Raw genomic sequence first — 21,288 nt, 5'->3', positions numbered from 1 at the left:
CCCATTTAGTATTCCCCAACACTACCAATGAGGAAGCTTCGTGGAGGCACAGACAGGTTAGCCACCTTGCCTAAGGTCACACAGCTAGTGTGGAACAGCAAGGGTTCGAACACTGGTCCTTGGCTCTGGAGTTCAGGCCGTAGCCTCACAGGTCTGACATCTCAGTATTGTACACACTGTCATGGTGGTCATGACACTGTAAGGTCTCTTAGATGCCTTCAGTGTCACATAGAGGCAGCTTGTCATTTCCCCTCCACAATCCAAAAGACTTAGGCTGAATTTGTATCTCATCAGGGCCCAGGGTGGGGCCCTGAATGCACACACGCTGAGCAGGAAGCAGTAAGGAAGGAGAGGCAGGAATGGGCCCCTGCCTTGGGTACCCAAGGCCTCAGGCAGCCTGACCACAGGGTAGAGACAGAAGGTTTCAGGACGGGACCCTCTCGGAGCTGGGCCTGTTCACCTGTATCAGGTCACCAAGACATGCGGGGGCTGTGGAATGGTCAGGCTAGCCCCTGAAGAATCTCCTGAGGGCCAGGGACATGGGTTCCGGAAGTCAGGCATAAAGCCTGTGTATAGCTGGCAGCAAGGGTCAGGTCTCCTTGCTAAGTAAGCCCTTAGCCCTGTGTCTTGTCTCACAGTTCCCATTGTTATATAGGGACTTTGCTGACTGAGTTTTCTGGTGGAAGGGTATTGCCCAGTCCATGCCCATGTGATCCTCGGACCAAATAAATCCCTTAAAAAAAAAAGGTGAGGCGGGAATAAAGAAGAAAGAAGTCTTCATGGGATGGATGTGAGGTAAGCAGTAGGAAAGGGCTGCATAAAGGAGTTAACATTTGATATGCGAGTGGGGTTTTCAAGGGTGAATAAGAGTTTACTGCTGGATAGATGAGGGAGTGGAATGGTGGTGTCATAAGTGTGCTGTTCCCAAGACTTTTCTTATCTACAAAAAGAAATGATTCCTTGTGCCGTGTAAGACTCACAGAAGGATTAGATAAAGTGGTTGGTAACAGGACCCCATGTGAGATGGACTCCCCACTGCAGACTATCAGATATTATCGTGGTCACAGCAGGGGCAATGCTGAGGGTAGAATCAGGAGTGGGGGCAGAATCCCCATCCCATGGCAGGGTGGCAACCTCGCACCATTTGGAGGCATCTTGTTACCTCGCCCTGGTATTACTTTTACATAGAGTGTCTGTGTCTGAGCAGCCAGGCTTGAGGAATGGGGACTGGCCCCCTCATTCAGATAAAGCTTCTGAAGGCCAGCTTGCCACCCAAGTCATCATGGGTCCTGTTTACTAGCCCTGCCCACTACCTCTTCAATGCCCTGATGGCCACCCTGGAGCCCATGTGGACTGTGGGCATTCTGAAAAGTTCCGGGACACTCTGACACTACCCTTCATGCCCTTCCTCTGCTTGGGCTGTTCCAGTGCACCACTGGCACCCAGGTAGAGCTGCCCTGGAACTCTGGTGTGTAGTCCCAGGGAGCTCTGGCTCCAGGGCAGAGATAGCTGTCAATGGCCTTCAGCAGAGAAGAAGTTCCAGCAAGGCCATGGTATGAGGATAGTGAGGAAACTGAGGCTGACATTTGGATTGCTGACATAGGCACCCAGCATTTGCTTGGAATGTCCAAGCCCTGGTGGTCACACATAGTCTCAAGAAGAGCAGCAGGGAGGTCCTGGGTAGGGAAGAGGCATGGTGCCCACTGCAGCAGGAGAAGGTGTCTAGTACAAGGAGGCAGCATGGCGTTAGCAGGAAAATCAGCCCCAGGGTGTCTCAGTCAGTGTTCTGTCACTGTGAAGACACTGTGGCCAAAGCAATTCTTATAAAATAAGCATTTAATTGGGGTGTTGACTTACAGTTTCAGGGGTTTAGTCCATTGTCATCATGGCAGGGAGCATAGCAGCAGGCAGATATGGTATTGGAAAAGCAGCTAAGAGCTACATCCTGATCCATAGGCAGAGACAGACAGACAGACAGACAGACAGACTCACTGAGTGACTGACAGACTGACTGGATCTGGCCTGGGCTTTTGAAACCTCAAAGCCCACCTGGCACATTTTCTCCAACAATGCCACACCTGTTCCAACAAGGCCACACCTCCTAATCCTTGTCCAATAGTGCCACTCCCTGGTGACAAAGCATTCAAATATATGAGCCTATAGGGGCCATTCTTATTCAAACCATCACTTTCTACTCCCTGACCCCATAGGCTTATAGCCATATCGTAATGCAAAATGCTCTCAAAAGTCCCTGTAGAAGTCCAAAGTCCAAGTCTCTTCTGAGACTCATGACAATCTTAACTGTAACCCCTGTAAAATCAAATAAAAAAAGAAGATAACATATTTCTAACATGCAATGGCACAACTCCTTTCAGCTTTGTTGACTACAACACACTTCTCTCTCTTGGGCTGGCTCCACACCGGGTCTACAGCTCTCCTTGGCAGGTATCTCACAACTCTGGCATCTCCAACATCACCCAACAATCCAGACTTTACGTTCACAGTTTCATGAAATGGCCTCTCTGGGCCTCCATGCAGGGACACCCTTGACACATGCCTGGCCTCAGTGGAGGAGGGAGATTACGCAACCCTTTTCTTTTAATCCTGACTCTACAGCTAGAACCATGTGGTTGAAACTGCCAAGTTCTGCTGCTTGATGGGGCTAGAACTTGGCCCCTTCCTTCAACTACATTTGCATCAGCTTTCTGTTGCTGATGGTTTCCTTCACTGCCTAGTCTTTTCTTTGATTCCTTTTCACAAGCTGGAAGCTTAGCTGAGTGGGGTCTTGCCCCGAGGTCACCACTCCCCTTATTCCATTTAGCATCAGGCTTTTCTTTAAACTTTTTATTTTCTTGAGCACTGATCTTGACTCCAACATTACATTTCCTGGTGCCCCTTTTCTCTTCAGACTGGTACATGTTATATTTTTCCTTGCTCAGCTTGCTCCTTTTCACTATAGATATGCATAAGAGTGACTACCAGTAACCATGCAAGACAGTCAGTAGTAAACTGTCTTGAAATCTCCTCTGCCAATTAATCCAAAAACTCTTCAATTTCACTTCAGGCAGATTTTTAGGACAAGGGCAAAAAGCAGCTACATTCTTTGCCAAATATCACAGGAATGGTCTCTAGGCCACTTACTAATACTCTTCCCCTCTGAAACTTCGTGAGCTGGGCCATCATAATTCACATTACTCTTTGCACCACTATCTTTCATGCTCCTACCAGTATGGCCTATTAAACCCCACTTAAAACATTCAACTGCTTTCCTAATCCAAAGTCTCAAAGTCCACATTCTACCAACAAGCAGCATGGTCAGGACTGTCACAGCAATACCCCACTCCTGGTACCAACTTCTATCTTAGTCACTGTTTCTATTGCTATGATGAGACACCATGACCAGGGTAACTCTTAAAAAGGGAGGCATTTAATTGAGGGCTTTGGTTAATCCCATTGTGCAAGAATAAGACCACTACTACAATTTTTTAGCCAAATTCAAAGCAAGCTTCAATTAAATACTGGCCAGGATAATGGACTCTGGTCAGGTCCATTCCAGGGTCCCCAGAAAATGGTGACAAGTCACATTTTGCAGAGGCTTTTAAAGGCAAACCCATAAGGCTATGTATTTCCCACAAGGTACAATCAGGGACAAGCATATATCCTGAAGTATTTCCTAGCTGTATACCTCCTGCATACATCCAATCAGAGGCAAGCATGTATCCTGTTGTATTTTCTGCCTGTGTACCTCCTGTCCATATGTGATCAAACACATCCAGTGCAGTTGGGTTAAACAAACTTGTTTATGGGAGTGAAAACATGTGGCTTGTTATCTTACATAAATGGCCTATTATATTTCAGGAAATGTCTGTCCTTGGGCAAGGGGCTTACAGGTTAAAGGCATTTTTGTTTCCTGGATCTCTTAGGCATAGTAATCAAAACTTAAGACATAACTTTGAATCTCACATTTGCTTACAGTTTCAGGAGCTTAGTCCATTATCATCATGTCAGGGATCATGTTGGCAGGTAGGCATGGTGCTGGTGAACTAGCTAAGAGCTACATCCTGATCCATAGGCAAAAAGAGTGTGTGTGTGTGTGTGTGTGGTGTGTGTGTGTGTGTGTGTGTGTGTGTGTGTGTGTGTCAGAGAGACAGAGAAAGACAAGATAGGGACTGAGCCTGGCATGGGCTTTTGAACCCCCAAAGCCCACCCCCAGTGGCATACTTTCTCCAACAATGTCACACCTATTCCATCAAGGCCACACCTCCTAATCCTTCTCAAATAGTATCACTCCCTGGTGACTAAGCATTCAAATATATGAGCCTATGGGTGAAGGAGACCAGCAAACAGTGGGGGCTTCCTCCTGGACCCTGGGTTAGGCACCAACCACACCCAAACACCTGTTTCCACAGAGAGATCCTTTATTAAGTGGGAAAGAAAAGTTAAAGTGGCTGCTTTCTGACTCAGGCAGAAAACAGCAGCCAATGACCTTGCAGGTGTAATTTTAAAAGGAGGAAAAGAGGAGGTCTGTGTTAGAATGGGCTAGGATGTGGTGGTAAGAGATAGGGGACACAGGAGAAGGGGAAGGAGACAAGGGAAAGGGGGCAGGGGTATTTGTCCCAGACAGACAAAGGACTGACTCCTGATAAAGGGAAGACAGAGATACAGAGATGGCACATAAGCAAATGGTGGTTTATAAAAGTAAAGGGGAAACCCTGTGTTAGGATAAGGTGTTTAATTTTAATTAGGCATGCTAATTAGGTGAACCAAAGAGGACTCTCAATTGCTGGACTTTGGTAGTCAGCCTCAGGAGGAGGGAGTGACCAAATAAGGAAGTAGACCTTGGTGGCTGGATTTAGGAATGTAGTCTAATGTTTTTTAGCAAGGCAGAGGGAATGGGAGAGAAGGGCAAGGCCTGCCAGAGTCATGCTCGCCAAGCTCAGGCCGGCCAGAGTCCCTTCAGTGGGAGCCATTTTTATTCAAACCACCACACAGGACATGTCTCTTTCCTAACAGAAGCTCCCACATGTAGAAGGTGCCAACTGAACCCCTTCACTCTGATGCTGTAGGACACAGGAGAGAATGTGGAGTGTGGTCCTGGGCAGGGGAAGCTTGCCTCATTACTGTTTCCTTGTTATACACAGGGAAACTGAGGCACAGGATGGGGAAGAACTTACAGCCGACTTACTTCACAGCTGGTACATGATGGGGCCAGGATGTGATCCTAGTCTGGCCAGTCCCTGGCCACACCCCATTAGCACAGCTGCAGTTTGATCAAAGAAAGGAGTTGGGAACGAGGCTTTTGGGGCCCAGAGCTGAATGCTTGGGCTGTGGACTGGGGGCATGGGCTTCCTCTCCCAACATGGGGGCAGTAAAGCCTGATCAGGACTCTTTAAGGAAGGAACGTGGCAGCGTCCTGTCAACCATATGCAAGCCTGAACGCAGCTCTGCAGTAGGGAGCTTGCTCATGCACAAGGTCCCTATCATGATTCTCAGCATTCACATTCCCCCTGTGGAGGAACAAGTAATCCCAGTCCTGAGAGCTGTTTGACCCTGCCTGCAGTGCCTCCTCTCTCTAGCCTTGGTTTCCCCATCTGAGAAAGGAGCAGATGGATTGACACTGTCGAAGACCCTTTGTGCCATCCCCAGGCTGAGATGAGGATGGCAGTGCAACCTCTGGGGAACAGCAGAGGGACGTTAAAGCACATGGTTTCTTGTCTGAGGCCACCCGTGTGACCTGAGCGGGCACGGTGCCAAGGGGCTTGCTGTGGGACTGTTAGTAACCCTGTCTCATTTTTACCACCCCAGGAGCTCCCTGGAGACCGGAAGCAGCCTCTCCACTGACCGATACAGGTACTGTCCTGCATCTGCATCTCCTGTCTCAGGGCCACCTGGGGTGGAAAGAAGGCCCTGGGAGTGAGGAAGAATTGACTCACTAGGAGGTACCCCCAGCTTCCCTAGAGACCAGAGGTCCTGCTGATGTACCCCCTGAAAATGTATACAATTTAAGCAGATCCCCCAAGCAAGGGCTTAGCCCAAGGCCTCCCCAAGAGCAGAATTGGGGTCCCCTAGAGGTCAGGCTGTGCTGAGGCTGATTGCTGCAAGATCCAAGGCTGGGGGTCCCCTGAGGAGCAGTCTACAGCAGGCAGTTCCCATGGCAACCAAAGCTGGAGTCAGTGAGAACCGGGGATTTCCATTGATTGGCAGTGCGCTGGGGGGCATGGCACTGCCTCTGTATGCTTCAGATCCCAATAATCTTATCCAGGGTCTCCAAAAAGAATGCACTCCTTTTTTTTTAACCGATACAGATTAGACGCTCAGCTGGGCATGCAGCTCAGTTGGTAGAGCGATTGATTAACATGCAGAAGGCCTTAGGTTCTATCTCCATAAATCAAGTATGGTGGTGCACATCTGTGATCTTGCCCTTTGGAGATGGAGGCAAAAGGATAAGAAGTTCCAGGTCATCCTTGGCTACACAGCAAGCCCAAGACCAGCCTGGGCTACTTGAGACTCGGCCTCAAAAACAAACAAATAAAAGCCAAAACCCAAAAATGATTAGATATTGGGCTCCTGCCCTTTCCAGGGGCCTGAAGAGCTTTGCTCTCTGTATCATGGGCAGAAGTGACTCTGAGAACTGTGTGCATGCATGCATGTGTGCAGTGTGTGTGTGTGTGTGTGTGTGTGTGTGTGTGTGTGTGTGTGTGTGTGTATAGATGTGCTGTGACTAGGATGGGGGTGCATCTGTACTGTATTGTGTGATTTGAATTTGTAGTTGGAGTTGCATTGTGAGCAAAAGGCCCAGTCTATGCAGGACTGAGGGTGAGGTGGGATGTGTCCACTAAGGAACTGGGCTTCTGGGAGAGAAGAGGTTCTTGTGGTGTGAACCCATCACTGGGCACACTAAGCAGGACTGGACCTGCATGTCAGGGTATAGCACTGCTGTATAGAAACATGAAAGTTGTAGTGAGCAATTCCTAGCCCTGTGTGTGCACATAGCAAGGGGGCAGTCTCTGTTCACATTTCCAGAACTGGGCATTGCCCCAAGAGGTGAGGACCAAGAGCTGTGTGACACGTACATGTTATATACACAATCCTGTACATGTACACTCCAGTAACACCTGCTACCAAATGGGTTTATTTAAATGATAGGGCCCAGTGAAATAGGACAATTGTGGCCCCATGACAGACATTTCTTGCTAATACGCAGCCAGGGAGGCACAGCTGGGATCTGAGCCTTGGGGTCCTGGTGTACACGCTGTCACAGTCCCACCCATATGTTTGACACACCTTACACACCAGCTTCTCATGCACTTGTCAGACTCCTGCATACATGAGATCCAGAACATTTTCAGTTCTGGCTCCTCCCAGGCAGACTCAGTCTCTTCACACTTGCCCAGGGGCTTCTACACCTGTGGGGCATTTATCTACCAACCCCACAGTTCCCCAGAGTTTCCTTGAGTGCGAGCAGCAGGAAATATTAGATAGAAGGATTTAGATTGTGGAGATAAACAGAAAATAAAGGATAGCCTCGAGAGGGCCTGGAACTTAGTCTAACGAGCCCTGACTGTCTCTGCGTCAGGGTATTTATAGAGATGCCAAGGGGTGGAGCAAAAGACATCCCCTCAGCACAGCCAAGTGCAGACCATCTCAGACACCTGCACTCAGGCCCGTGGTTCTAATCATCCTCTCTGTGCGGACCTGCTGGGAACCTGAAAATAGGCTCACACACACACCCTAGTATTAGGGCATGCCAGGACCATAACCCACTTCAGGACATACATAGCCCATGTTCACACTTGGATACACTCACAGTTCCCACCCCAAACTGGCTCAGGGTACCCACATGTCTGTGGGTATCCATGGCGGGGTGTGCTTGACCCCAGGGGAAAAAGTTCAAGAAACTCTCGTGAGCAGCTGACTTCTGTTCTTTTCTAAGACCTAGTGGAGTTGCTAAGAGTGGTGTCTCCACCTGCATGATCTCCTTTGCCATCCCAACAGACACGGGGGCCTGCTAGAGGAAGGGCCAGAAAGCTCTGGGATGAGGGGAGAAGAGGGTGGATGGAGCTCTTGACTCAGGGTATATGGGGCCTGGGTGAGTCTGACCGAGCCCCCTCCTGACTTGAGTATGGCTGTACAGTTCACATCAAAGCCAGTCTGAGCTCTCTCCAGACCAGGCAGGGCCAGCCATAGCTAGGGCGGCCCTATTTGACCTTGAAGCCAAAACTGCAGTGTTTCGATCCCTAGGCAGCACTGGGGGTCAGAGGAAAGTCAGGCAGCCACCCCTCCCTCCATCTTATTCTGGTTCCTGAGTGCCTATGGGTGTCAAGCCCTTAGGACACCACAGCAACAGTCCTTTCACCCTCAAAGAGCGTCTGTGTGGCAGGGCCTGGCATCAAAGGCACAAACGCTGCTTCTTAGTGTAATGTGTGGGGGAGGGGGATGACAAGGATTGCGAAGGGAAAGGGTAAATGGCACAGAGTGGCCAGAGGGAGGGTGGGGGAAGTGGTTCTGAGGAGGCTCAGTTAACCAGCCTTGTTCAGGGGATTGGGTGGGCAGGATCAGCATCTCCGCTGGGAACAGCTAGTGCAAAGGCCCTCAGGTGGAGCATGTTGAGCATGTTTGCAGCACAGCATTGAAACAGTTGCTAAATGACATCTGCTGGAGTCTCTGCCACCTGGCTGTGACATATGACCAGCTTTGTAATCCTCACAGCCTCCTTGAATGTGCCAGAGCCAGCTCACTGTGCCCATTCTATGCAAGAGAAAGATGGACCCAGAGAGATCAGGAACACTGGACCAGATCCATGACTCAGCCCTGGGCTTCCACTGCATCCCTCCTGCCACTTGGCTTCTGTGGCCTTCTTAAGTGGCAGAGGTCTGCAAGTCCCTGAGAAAGCGTGTTTCAGGCTCTAGTGGAGGGGTGCCATATGCTTGTCCCTGCTCCGCCCCACCAAGGTCCTGAAGGCACTGCAGCCTGGGAAATCAGAAACAAAGGTCCCAGCTAATAATTGCCGCCTTTCACAGGCATAGTCAGCTTCCTCTGCCACACACGTGAGAGGGAAGCCAATGTCCTTGTCCCATGGAGGGAGGTGGTGGCACTCTGCGTGGGGGATGGGGGGCAGCCTAAGCCACCTTGGCAAACAGGCTCATCTCTCAGGCAGATGGCCACCTTGCTTTCCCTGCCTGCCCCCAGCTGTCTTCCGCTTCTGAAGCAGGAGGTCTGTCCTGCTCAGCTCATCAGCTCTGAGAATGCTGGTGTAACCCTCCCCTTCCCCAGCCGCAGGCCTGTGCATGCAGTGGAGCTTACTCTGGCTCCTGCAGCCCTCCAGCCCAACAGCCCCCGGGGACCCACTCTCTAGACCCACATTCTCAGCCCAGCACTTCTAACAAAGGAGCCAGGGACTTCCTTGTCCTGTACTGAGCAGCATAATTGGTAGCATCTTAAGGTCCCTCAACACCAGCACCGCTGGTGACAACCAAGCTCTTCTTCAGGCATTACCCAAGGTCCCATCCTTTGTGGTAGATTGGTGACAAGTCATCTCTGGTTGAGAATCGCTCTTGTAGACGCAGAGCATGCTGGTGGCTGCAGGTGAAAATGCCCTGCCAAGACAGGTGCTTTGTTTGGCTTTGTACAGGATGCATCTCCACTCTGCCCCTAGGAGCTGGACCTTCTAACACAGGGTGCACAGAGCTCAGGCTTTTGGGACATCAGGTCTCTCCTGGTTGCTGGACTCAGGGCTCTGTGTATACATCTTGAGAGCAGGATGTCCCCTGGGCCCCTGTAGTTGGTAGTTGGTAGATTTAAAGCCTGAGGTTGCCAAGTGAATGTGGCACTTTGGAAAGTCCCTTGGGTCCTGAGGTTGCCCCAGTCACCATCTAAGGTCCTCACACTTCCCCCCTGCCGATGGTGGAGCAGCTGCTGGTGCAGACACTGATGGAAAGATGTGGTTCCTCCCTGGGGGCACTCCAAGCTGATGAAGGAGGCTGCGGGTCAGACATGAAGAGGCAGGCATCCAGGAGGAATCACACGTGGCGACAAGAGAAGCCGTGCTGCTTTATTGGGACATCTTGGGAAAGTAGGCATCTGAGAGGTAATGGGGATATGATCTGGGATGAGGCACTTCTAGCAGAGGGAACCGTACACGGGACTAGAAGGATGTATCAAGGAGAAAGGGGGACAGCTAGGCAGTGTATCCGGGTATCAAAGGGGTCAGACAGCTAGCAAGAGTCCCCAACAGTTGCTTGGTGAGGAATCCCATTTTTATTCTGAGTTTAACAGGGGGATTATGTTGGTGTCTGGAACCAAAGTAATTCATTAAGGTCCCTAGCTGGTATGTGAAGAATAGGCCACTGGGGTTGGTATAGAAGTCAGCCAACCAGCCAAAGGGCAGGAAAAGAGACAGGACGAAGGCTGGTCTCTGCTTCTAGCCTGTAGCTACCAGGCCTCATGGCCCACAGAGTCCCCAACTCAGCCAGGGAAACAATGCCCCTGTTTGGCCATGGCCCCTCAGCCCAGCCACTGCCCTCCCACCCTCCCTCATTAGCCACAGGAGTCTCTTCCAGCAGCCAATGAGCGGCTGTCATTGCAGTTCCATTTTAGATTTTATCAATGTGTCCCTGTCGCCTGGGCAACGGTGCTGGCGGCCTTGTCAGTCTTTCCTACTGCCTTTCAGAGCCCAGTTACCCCCACCATGTGGCTACGTGGTGAGTTTTCAGTCTTGCAGGCCAGGCTGGGATTCCGGCACACGTAATTTATCTGGCAGCGGAGGCCAGTGTCTGTCAGTCACCTGGACCCCACCCTCCCTGCTCCCCCTGGGCCTGCCCTGTCCCTGCCACTCAGTCAAGGCAGGTGGGTGGACACTGGCTTGCCATCAGAACACTGGCCTAGTTGAAAAAAGGGGGCTGGCAAAGCAGCTGCAGAAGCCATCACTCACAGGCTCCTCAGGAAGATGGGCTGGGGGCCCCCGCTGTTCAGCATAGCCAGGGCTGCCCTGGTTTGCTTTGGGGACCCCCAAGGAAGCCCCCAGAAGCACCAGGCACCAGAGACAGCAGCAGCGTGAGCCTGCCCGGTGAGAGCGTGCACGCGGATGAGCTGCAGGCTTTTGTGCTTGCTGCTCTTTGTATTGGAGGCGCGCACTGTGTGAGCTGTACCAGGCAGGGTTGGGCCATGTGAGTGGGGGCCGCGGCAGGGACCAGCAGCCAGGCCTCCACCTCCCAGCGGCCCCTTGCTTGTGTCTCTCTGGAGATACCACTACAGTCCACTAGAGACTGGAAAGGGAAAATGCTCAAGTTCAAGGCCTTCTGCCTGGATTACTGGCAGTTCCTGTGCCTGCAGCCGCTGCATGGGGCCTATAAAAGGTAAGCAGATCCTCCTCTGCGGAGGACCTGGGCCGTGAGGGCAATGGGACCTAGAAAGAAAGTTCACCCTGAGTCTCCCCAGCTACAAGACTGTCTTATTTCAGCTCGGGGTCTCTGCCACTGGCCAAGAATGCCCGTGGATGTAGTGTGGGTTGTTCTCCAACTGGACTTAACTCCCCCTCCTCTCCTTCAAGCCTGCCACTAGAAGGGGTTCTGCAAAGGCATGGATCCTTGGCTGTGCTAGGGTGCAGCACTGATGCATAATTCTTGCTGCTGGGTCAACCCAGGGAACGGTGAGGTGCTCCAGGAGCCCTTAGCCTGTAGCCACACTCCTTCCAGTTGCAAAGGCTGCTATGACAAGTGCATTTGGACTTCATCACTCAGCGCAGATCTGAGATGGCAGACTGGGGGGACACTTGACCCGGAAGTCAGAGGACTGAAGTTGAAGTATCTTCCCTCCAGGTGCCACCTCAGGCAGTTTTCCTCTTAGAGCCCCAGTTTCCCCATCAGCAGGGATTTGAACCTGACAACTGTAGTGAATGGGATCTGAGTGTTCCTTCCTACAGTGACAAGGACTGCAGAGGGTGTGTGTGTGTGTGTGTGTGTGTGTGTGTGTGTGTGCGTGTGCGCGCGCGTGTGTGTGTGTGTGTGTGTGTGTGTGTGTGTGTGTGTGGTTATAAGTGGATAAATGTGTGAGAATGGCTGTGCGTATATGTAGGATTGTGAGTTGTTGTGTGGATCTGTGGAGAGTATACATAGTGTAAATGCAGTGTGTGTGTGTGTGTGTGTGTGTGTGTGTGTGTGTGTGTGTGTGTGGTGTGGTCTCCATGCACACTTTGCTTGAGTCCCTCATGCTCGGCAAGAGAGTACTATGTGGCCATGACAGGGTCGTCTGAATGGCTGTAATTATAGACTTTGAGGAACAAACTATTCCATCTACTCTGGGGAATTACTTTTTCCTGATTTCACACTCTGTGAAGTCCATTGGCATTAGTATGCATGCAGTTCTGGGAAAGTGTGGGAGCTTCGCTTTCACTCCCAGAGGGCTTTTTTGGAGGAGGTGCCTAGGGTCCCACAGCCACCATAGAAAGGAAGTCCCCATACTTGGGTGGGTGCCAAGCAGTGAGGCCCGTCCTGCATCTGATTACTCCAGCTATGTTAGCACTGGGTGCTCATGCCAGGGCCTCCGCACACACAGTACATGCAGCTGGAGAGACTTTTGTCTCAGGTTGTGTGTAGCCCTCCAGGACTGAATGCCCTGTGTGTCCAAGAACACCTGTGCCCAGTCCTCACTGTGTGGGAGTGGAACATTATTATACTCTGTTGTTAATCTCAGCCAGAAAAAGGCAGAAAGCCCTTCTTGAGGGCGAGACAAGAGAGACCCAAGCACAGACCCGTGCCTCTGTGCCCAGGGATTAGAACTCAGGTCTCTCTGTTCTCAGACAGACTCTGTTATCTATAGCTTCAGACCATGCAGATGCCAGAACCCTGAGAGGTAGAGAGGAAGGGGAGCAGAGCCTGCCAGATGAAGGAGGCCTGTGGTCAGAGTCCTGGCAGAGCAGAGGGTCTGAGTCTGAGTGGGTTTGCCAGAAGTGACCTGTCATGGTGTAGGCCATGTCTGAAGGGTGCTGGGAGTCCAAAACATGAAAGAAAAGCAAAACATGAGGCAAGCCTAGGGGCTTGGAAAGAGCGGGGTCTTCAGGACATGAGAAAAGCCGCAGGGCACCAGGTCTGGATGGTGTGCTATAATCACTGGAGAGCCCGATGAGGATTTGGGGTGTGGCAAGCCCAGGTTTACACTCAGGGCCACACGTCCAAGAGTGAAAGACCAAGCCAGCACCAGCCCCTCCCACCCATCTGTGTAGGAGGCGCTCATTCAGTGCATGTGCCCTTTCCTCCAGGGCTCCCAGCCTGCCAGGGGAAACCCACTAACAAGCCTTAAAGCTGAGGTGGGGATGGACAGCTGCAAGACTCTGCAGCATGAGGGAGCCCTCCAGGAGGAGCTGGGAAGGCTTACTGCTGGTGACGACATCTGAACTGTACCTGGGGGCAGGCGTTGGATTTGATTGCCAGGTCAGGGACTGGACCAACACTGAGCAATGCCTATATACTTAGAATAATCAAAGGCTAGGTGGAAGCACTGGGGAAATTCAGGGAATGAGGTCACAAAGAAAGGCAGGGTAGTGGTGTAAATGCTCAGGCCCTGACACCTGCTGCCTAGGAGACTCCATTGTAGTCACTGACTCTCAGAACTGACCCCATGCAGTGGGGGGATGGGCACACCCCACTTTCTAGGTGAAAAAAAACTGAGGCACAGGGAGATATACTTTGACTTTTGTTACAGGGCTGATCAGGAGTACAGTCATAAGGTAAGCACTCTGTTGAGCTGGAGAAGCCACCTGAGCTCACTGAGTGCTGGTGGCTATCCACTGTGGTGAGCACCATACCCAAGCAGGGGGTTAGCCCTCTTTCCACCCACTGCTGACCACAACCATGATGGTGTATCATCAAAATGGGCAGGAACTTTGGATTCAGTCAGCTCCTGCCTGACCAAGAGCTTAAGAAAGTCTTTCCCATTCTCCGATGCACTCTCTAAAGTGGCCAGGTCCACTAAACCCACCTCTAAAAGCTCTTTGGGGACTAGGGAAAAGTGCAGGAAAGTGCTGGAGGCCCTGTACTAGTGGATCTTAGCAAGTGACTGCACAGCCCCAGGGGCCCTCCTCACGGAGGCTTTGAGCACAGCCACTTGGCATGTCGCCTGATGCCATATTTCCTTGTTTAAAACTGCGACCCAAAACTTAAAGAGTATGAAAAGGGTGTTGTGCAGACAATGCATAATTAACCACTTCTAAACACAGGGTGTGCCAGGCTCCCTTGAAGCTGTTAATTATTCTTCATTAGTGATCTTAAATTAATGTAGACTGATTCTGGAGCCCCGCCAGTGGCTGGGCCTGGTTGGAGCTTGTGACTTCTTTCAACCAGAAACCATATCGAACTGTTCAGGAATGCCTCTGTTTTCTGCTGCTGGGGTGGAGAGCTATAGACCCTTTATCTGTGATAGGAGTGAAGACCTTCTCCCAAGTCTTCTGGCTGGTCAGATCCGGGGGCCCTGTTAATGAAGTAAATCAGATACAGAGAAAACAATGGACGAGCTTTCTGTTCCTTGGCTTCCACAGGATGGCCCCATGCATGTTCTCAAGTCTCATCCTGCCTGCATCCTAGATCCGGGCCCCAACAGGACCTTAGGTCGGGACCATGCATTTCCAGGCATGGTTTGGTAACTTGGCCAATGCAAAAGATGGGTCTCCACATTTTAAACTTGAAATACAAAACACTATGTTCTGCTATTTGCTTTAAATGTTTTATGGTAAAATATGTAACATAATAAAACCTGCTATTAAAACAAATGAACAAAAATACATTGGACCTAGTGGTAGTGCATACTTTAATCCCAGTACTCAGGAAGATCTCTGTGCATAGCCTGGACTACATTGTGAGTTCTGAGACAGCCAGGGCTACATGGTGAGACCCTGTCTTGAAAACAGTTGCCTTATTTCATTATGCTGCCAAAGCTGGCCCTGAACTGGGCTCAAAGCACCTTTCTGCCTCAGCCTCCAAGAGCTAGGTACACCACTGAGCCCAGTAAGAGCCACCATGGTAACCAGTTCACTGTGCCCCACGGAGCACATTCACACTTGTGCAGCCATCCTCATCACGCATCTCTAGAACTTTCCCAGTTTCCCAAATCAAAACTGTGTCCCCATTAAACACTGATCCTCATCCCCTGCCATGGCCCCACATTGCTGCTTTCTATTTCTAGGGACCTCACCGCCCAAGTATTTGTCCTTGAGACACTGCTCATCTCACTCAGTATACCATCTTCAAGGTCTGTCTGTGGTCTAAGACATGCCACAGCTATCTTCCTTTCTAATGCTGAATCTCCTGGAAGTTTCTACCCCATTTTACTTTTATCTCCTGGGGGGGGACACTGCAACTGCTCCTGCCTTGGATGTTATAAACAGTACCACTGAATGTGGGCGTGCAAGTTGCTCTTTAAGTTGTGGTTTGCTGCCAGGCCTGGACTCGAATTCAAGTCCCAGCACTTGGGAGGTAGAGCCAGAGGCAAGGGGGTATCTGCAAGTTCAAGCCAGCCAAGGCTGTGTAGGGAAACCTTGTCTTTAAAGAAAAAATGCAACTTGCTTTGTGCATTTGGTATTTTAAGGTTTATTTACTCTGTACTGGGAAGAAAAATCCACATGTGCACTAGGTGGGTGTTCTACCACTGAGTTTTAGCCCAACCTATTCATTCAACACTTCACTGGTGAGATACATTGTGTTGCTGTACATGGTTCCCTTTCATTCATCTTTGTTGGTATATTGGATTCTGTTACAGATAGCCCCACATTCAGAGTTATAGTCAGAGCAATGATGCCTTCTTGCTTGTACTTCCTAGCTCTTGAGCTGTGGCATTCCTGTGGATGTGCACAGGGTATTATGTGAGTGAGTGCCTTCAACTTTGCTGAGCTTAGCAAGGTCACTTTTTAAAGCGGTTGTGACAGCATATGAGTGAGAGTTAGCTCCACATTCTTGCTAAGCTGGGTATTAAAAGCCTTGTGATGTTTTTATTGTAAAAGCCAAGAGGAAGAGTGAGATGAAGAGGTGTGTCAACAGTGTGGAATTGCCTCCAGGGCTCTCAGCATTCAGAAGTGGTGTAGTGCCCCTCACCTAACCTTGGTGAGTTAGGAGCCACCACTTCAGCTGTGGGATTCCAGTCCCCCAGGCGAGGAACCTCAAGGGGGCCCCTACCCTGTCATGGCTGGCCTGGTAGCCTCTCCTCCGAACACGCTGGTACACAATATACCAGTTGTCCACTTCCTGAAGCCTGGGCTTTACAAATCAGAACACTAACATGAAAGACTTCTCTCCAAACCCTGGCATCATGTAGGGGCTCAGGGTTCCTGGGGCATGGCTAGAAAAGGAGAATGGCAGGGCTTTGAGACAACACAGGCACTTCCAGCTCACCAGATCTCAGGTCTTGATTCCTACAGGGGAAGTTCTGTCCATCAGGAGTGGGGCAGTCTGAGGGGCCCTGCAGACTCATGGGAATCCATACAACCCTTTGAGGGTATGAACTCTCTCCCTGTCACTGAGATGTAGGTGTTAAGTGTTTGTGCTACCTCAATGAATGACAGTCTGTCTAGTGAATACTGCTGTGTTGGACTTGTGGCTTGGTGCCAGAGAGCTTGCCTAGCATGCCCAAGGCCAAGGTTCCATTCCTAGAACTGCATGACAAGTAGGAGGGTGGGGACTATAATGAAGAAAATAAGAGGGCCTAGAGAGAGGGGTCAGCAGTAAGAGTTGGGAGGCTCTCAAAAGCTTTTAACTCCAGCTCCAAGGGATCTGACACTCTCCTATGATCTCCACAGGCAATTGTTCACACATGTCACACACATGTTCACACATGTGTGCGCATACACACACACACACACACACACACACAAATTTTGGAAAACTTACAAAAAAAAAGAAAGAAAGAAAACCAATATGGTTGGTTCCCCATATTTCAGACTAGAAAGAAGTTTGAGAGCAGAAAGATTAAGTTAGTTCCCTGATGTCACAGAAGTGGCATGCAATCAGTTTACCTAGGCTAGGCTGCTTTATTCATTATCCATGCCAATTAAAGCTTCCTGGCTCATGTAATATTGTTGTTGCTGTGACTACGTAACAAATGAATGCAGAGCCTAATAGTTTAAACCAATGGTTCTTTTTTTTTTGAACAGGGATTGCTCTATTTACTGTCCCTTGGGGCATTTTGAGGCCTGGAGTTGGATTCCTAGAAGCACCCCTGACCTCATCCCCACCCCTATTTTGCCTATTTGGGCCTCTCCCTGTGATCCAGGCTTCCTCACCCTTAGAGACTGCTACAAAGGGGTGACTGAGAGGAAGAGCCCAGTAGGATCTTCTTGTCACCTTGTGTGGCCAGACCTCAGAAGACACCTGCATCACACTGCACTGTCACAAGGTCCTGCCCACTGTGGGAGGGCACTGAGACTGCACCTCCTGGCCTGGATCAGGGTTCTGGTGGAGCCCATGTGGTAGAATGCAGGTGGTGGGCATTTTCAGAAAACAAGAGTCAGCCATGGTGATCACAGCAAGTGACTTTCTTACCATGATGTCCAGGGCCCTGAGCTGAAATGATCTTAGGAAGGTTGCTGATGGAGAGGAAAGGAAAAGGTACCCGAGACCCAGTTCTCCTTTAGGAAGGTTGCTAATGGGGAGGAAGGGAAAGGGTACCCAAGACCCAGTTGGTCCTCAGCAAGTGCAGGTGCTCTTATCAGTGAGGTTCTACATTCAGACCAAGGTGACTTTCTCCAAGAGAGGGAAGATGCTGAATTATACTGCAGAGATGGGAGCTGGGAGAGGGCTTACCAGGCTCATCAGAAAAGGCAGTGTAGGAGCTGAAGAGATGGCTCAGCGGGGTTCCAGAGGTCCTGAGTTCAATTCCCAGCAACCACATGGTGGCTCACAACCCTGCCTAATGAGATCTGGTGCCCTCTTCTGGCTTGCAGGCAGAAAACTGTATACATAATAAATAAATAAATCTTAAGGAAGGAAGGAAGGAAGGAAGGAAGGAAGGAAGGAAGGAAGGAAGGAAGGAAGGGAGGGAGGGAAAAGGCAGTGTAGCCAGGCGTTGGTGGCGCACATCTTTAATCCCATCACTTGAGAGGCAGAGGCAGATGGATCTCTGTGAGTTCCAGGCCAGCCAGGGCTTTTATGTAGAAAAACTCTGACTTGAAAACAAACAAACAAAAAGGCCACAGGCAAGGAAGGGAACAGAGGGTCATGGAGCCACTTGGGAGCTGGGGAGTCATCAGGAAAGGAAAAGTGAGCTGAGAGCCGAGGCAGGGGAACTCGGCTCTGGACAAGGCCTGCGCAGCCTTGTCTTTTCCCTTGGGTGGTTCCGCCTCAGGACAGCGTGATTATTGGTGCTCAGGCAGTGTCCCAGCACTTGGTGCACTGGAACAGAAGTAGGAAGGGCCTCCAGATGCCCCTTGGCTTCCATGAGTGACGTGAGATTCATGCAGTATCCCTGCTCTATGTGGGAATCCAGAGTCTGCTCACGGGGCTGAAGAGGGGCTCTGCAAAAGGAGTCAGCTGCAGGGCAGTGAAGAGTGTTCCGGGCTCTCGCCAGCTGCCCTCCCATTTCAGGCACTTTGGCCAGACTTCTGGCCAGTGTTTGTTGGAGGTGGGGGAGTGGGCAGGTGGGAGATTCAGTAGAGGGTCAGCTTGGCTGAACCGCCAGGGGCTGGGAAAAGCTGTTCTGGCACAGCTCCAGCCTAATGAAGGAATACAAGATGGGCAAGGATGGAGAGGGGAACCCATGTCCTCGGGGGACACAAGGGTCTCCTGGCCTCTCTAGTCTTACCAGCTTACCCAGTGACACATGGAACTAGCCTCTGGGGTGAGGCACTGTGGGCCAGGCCAGACTCTGGCACTGTCCTCTGTGTTGGCAATTTCACTGTGGTAGTGAAGTGGAAAGGTGGTATTGAATTCAGGGAGACCTGATGCATAGGAACATTGTTGCGGGCCAAGACCTCACTGAGTTACCACAAGAGACACTTGCCGCCTTTGGCCACTGCCAAATTGAGCAGTGGGAAGATCGTGCCAGCCCAGATGCCCTGCTGATGCAGAGAAGAACCCTTTTCCTGTTGGGGCCTGCTGTATATTGACTTGGCTTCCTCCTAACTTCTCGTATTGGAGTCATAACCCCAACTCCCTCAGAATGTAACATGGTTTGGAAATGGGGTCTTTAAGGGAATTAAGGTAAGATAAGGTAATTAGAGTGGACCCTAGTCTATCTCAGTAAAGAAGACTCTTGCCTGCCTGTGCATCAGTTGGGATGGCATCATTTTCCTGCCTTTAGGTGCTGACTGAACCATGGGCTCTGGGGTCTGCTCTTGTCAACTGTGTAATCCTGTGAGTGGGTGAGTGGATGGATGGATAGATAGATGGATACACAACGGTACAGACATATACATATACGTAGATATAATGATGCTGTGCTGGCTACAAAGCAGGGAGAGAGGTCCCAGAAGAAGCCAGTCCTTCTGACACTTGGTTTAAACTTCTGCAGAACTTGGAGGAAAGGGGTTTTTCATAGCAACCTCCAGGCTGTGCTGGAGCAGGGTCATTACGAAGAGCAGAGCCCTGCCTCTTACACTCCTGGAAACAGGGAAGGGAAGCCGGAGTTTGAGGGGCCACATCCAGTACCTACCTCATGGCAGACAGCAGGAAGGCAAGGAAGACTGAGAATGGGGTTCATCCTCCCAAGACACTCACCCCACCCCTAGGATAACAGTGTTCCTCCATTAGGGGGCTGGGCCTGAAGGATCACATCACTTTTTCCAGCCCCCCAACACTATTGTTCTAGGGTTGGGACATGAACTTGGGAAACACATTCAAACCATAGTACAGTCCTTCCAAACTAGTCCTGGGCTTCTGTCTTGCTCTGTGACGTGGGTGTGAGGCCCCCATCTCCAGCTTATCCTGAGGCTGTGGAGCACAGGGCACATGTGCAGACCCAATCAGTGCAGAGTCCACGTGCTCTTGTGTGTGGAGGCATCAGGGAGGCAGTAGAGCATTTGCCCAAACATGGAATTTAGGGGGATGCCAAAACACCCAGCCACCAAGTAAACAACACCGTGGCTTGAAGCAGGCACAAGCTGTGGTTTGTCTCACCACCCTATCATTGTGTAATGGGAGCAGTCAAGAGGCCTCCAGTGTCCAGGCCTGAGGCCCTTGTGTGCCTGCCGGACTGGCTTCCAAGGTTGATAGTGACATGTGAGCAGATCCATAGTGTAGGCTGTACACAGCTTCACTAACTCAATTCCCTGGCTCAGAGCATGAGAGGCACCTTGGTGAGTGGTGTGTAGAGCTGTGTAGTACATAGAAGTATGTGGTACATAAGGGTACGTGGTACCTAGGTGTGCACAGTATAGAGGAATGTATGATACAAAGTAGTGCCTAATACAAAGATATGTGGTGTCTAGATGCTTGGTCTACAGGGGTGTGAGGGGGTGCACATTTTCCTTATGTATCAGATTTCAGTGGCCCCAACTCATGTTCTTGCTGGCCCTAAGCTGCCCCATCTGTGTCCTGCAGGACCAGGTAGACAAGCCACAAGTAGGGTTCCTTGTGCAAGGAACCCCATAGGGTCAGCTGACTGTTGTCCTTAGCAGGCCACTCTGGAAATGCATGCTGCCTTTAAAGTTTGTGTGCATGGCAGATGAGTCAGGAATTGGGAGTGGGGTGTCGCTAGGTCAGCTGACAGCTCTTCTGAGGTCTGAAGAGGAGCTGGTCTCCTTGAATCAATACAGATGTCCTGCTGTGATTATGTCCCAGCATGTCCTTACTTTAGGAAAGACACCCTATAGTAGTAGGGGCTTGGAGTGGCTGACACTCAAAAGTTGAGTGTATGTATGTACATGTTTACATGTGTGTGTGTAACAAAGGCCCATGCTAAAGCATATGGCTAAAACACTGCCCAGGGAAAGAACCCAAGAGGAACTGCCCTGGGGCTAAGCTTAGCCCTGAGTCTTCTTGCAACTTTCCCAAATCTGCACTTAACAAAGCTTACAGCAGAGGATAGAGTTCAGAGGGCCAGTGGGACCTGCTCTTATTCTAGATGCTGCTGGAGCCCCATACCTCACACCTCCTCTCTCTCAGGCCTCAGCTCCAGGGCCTTCCTTGTCACCTTGTCTAAGGTAGTGCCACTGTCTGCTCCCCCTCCATATGACCCTGCTTTGTTTTCTTGGTTACCTTCTCCACCCTGGCAAGACACCTAACTTGGTTGCTTAGCACTTGAGTTTTTTGTCCACTGCTTCCTGATATCAGCACCAGGAATAATGGATGAGTTAACTAGTCCAGGGCCAGA

General features: G+C 50.6%; 1 protein-coding gene across 5 annotated transcripts in view; it reads left to right on the top strand.

Annotated features, from left to right (window-relative positions):
- The window catches only part of Iqsec1 (IQ motif and Sec7 domain ArfGEF 1), a 222,466-nt gene that overhangs the window by 82,830 nt on the left and 118,348 nt on the right, over positions 1–21,288 (top strand). For 4 of the 5 annotated variants that reach the window (XM_059258194.1, XM_059258193.1, XM_059258189.1 and 1 more), the window contains exon 2: positions 5,806–5,850. The exons of the other annotated variant lie outside the window; for it this stretch is intronic. Coding sequence is in view for 2 of the 4 variants with exons in the window: in XM_059258189.1 (XP_059114172.1) it covers positions 5,806–5,850 (45 nt within the window). In the remaining 2 variants the exon portion in view is untranslated. The remainder of the gene's footprint in view (positions 1–5,805; positions 5,851–21,288) is intronic. 5 annotated transcript variants of the gene reach the window in all.

The sequence above is a fragment of the Peromyscus eremicus genome, chromosome 3 (genome assembly GCF_949786415.1).
Source record: "Peromyscus eremicus chromosome 3, PerEre_H2_v1, whole genome shotgun sequence".
In the NCBI taxonomy this organism is placed as follows: domain Eukaryota; kingdom Metazoa; phylum Chordata; class Mammalia; order Rodentia; family Cricetidae; genus Peromyscus; species Peromyscus eremicus.
This window is presented reverse-complemented; position numbering and strand designations above follow the sequence as displayed.